The 654-nt window shown below is 47.4% G+C and overlaps 1 protein-coding gene across 1 annotated transcript; it reads left to right on the top strand.

Moving 5' to 3' along the window:
• Positions 1 to 6: 6 nt before the first annotated feature.
• LOC110034390 (UDP-glucuronate 4-epimerase 1-like) lies at positions 7 to 567 on the top strand (the record flags this gene model as incomplete). The annotated part of the gene is made up of 1 exon (XM_020738657.1): positions 7 to 567. A coding segment is annotated over one exon (414 nt), but the record flags the coding sequence as incomplete, so codon positions are not given.
• Between the last annotated feature and the right edge of the window lie 87 nt (positions 568 to 654).

Raw genomic sequence — 654 nt, 5'->3', positions numbered from 1 at the left:
ATCACGATCTACCGCGGAAAGGATCATGTCGATCTCGCCCGTGATTTCACCTACATCGACGACATCGTGCGCGGCTGTCTCGCCTCCCTCGACACCTCCGGGAAGTCCACCGGCTCCGGCGGGAAGAAAAGCGGTCCGGCGCCATACCGCATCTTCAACCTCGGGAATACCTCTCCGGTCACCGTTCCGACTCTCGTCTCCATCCTCGAGAAACACCTTCGGGTTAAAGCGAAGAGGAAATTTATAGAGATGCCCGGTAATGGCGACGTTCCCTTCACGCACGCCAACATCACTCGCGCCATGGCTGAGCTCGGATACAAACCTAGCACGAATCTTGAAGCCGGATTGAAGAAATTCGTCAAGTGGTATGTATCTTACTACGGTCGTTCGTCGCGAGGTGGACGGAAGACTAATCTGTAAATTTCTTTTTTTGGTTTACTCTATTTTGGCTGAGAATTGAGGATTCCTTTATTTCATGCTATAATTTTTGGGATTGTTAGGGGGTTTCATCGTAGTTTGGAAACAAAATCCAATTTGTATTGTATGATTACTATTACCATTTGATTCTTTCCGTGAGCACGGGACGGTGGGAGACGGACGCAACAAGCAACCGTCAAATTTCAACTTACTTTTTACTCTTTTTTTTTTTTTTTT

Source organism: Phalaenopsis equestris, unplaced genomic scaffold (assembly GCF_001263595.1).
Source record: "Phalaenopsis equestris unplaced genomic scaffold, ASM126359v1 Scaffold185981, whole genome shotgun sequence".
Lineage (NCBI taxonomy): Eukaryota > Viridiplantae > Streptophyta > Magnoliopsida > Asparagales > Orchidaceae > Phalaenopsis > Phalaenopsis equestris.
Note: the sequence above shows the minus strand (reverse complement) of the source record. Positions and strands in the feature narration are given on the sequence as shown.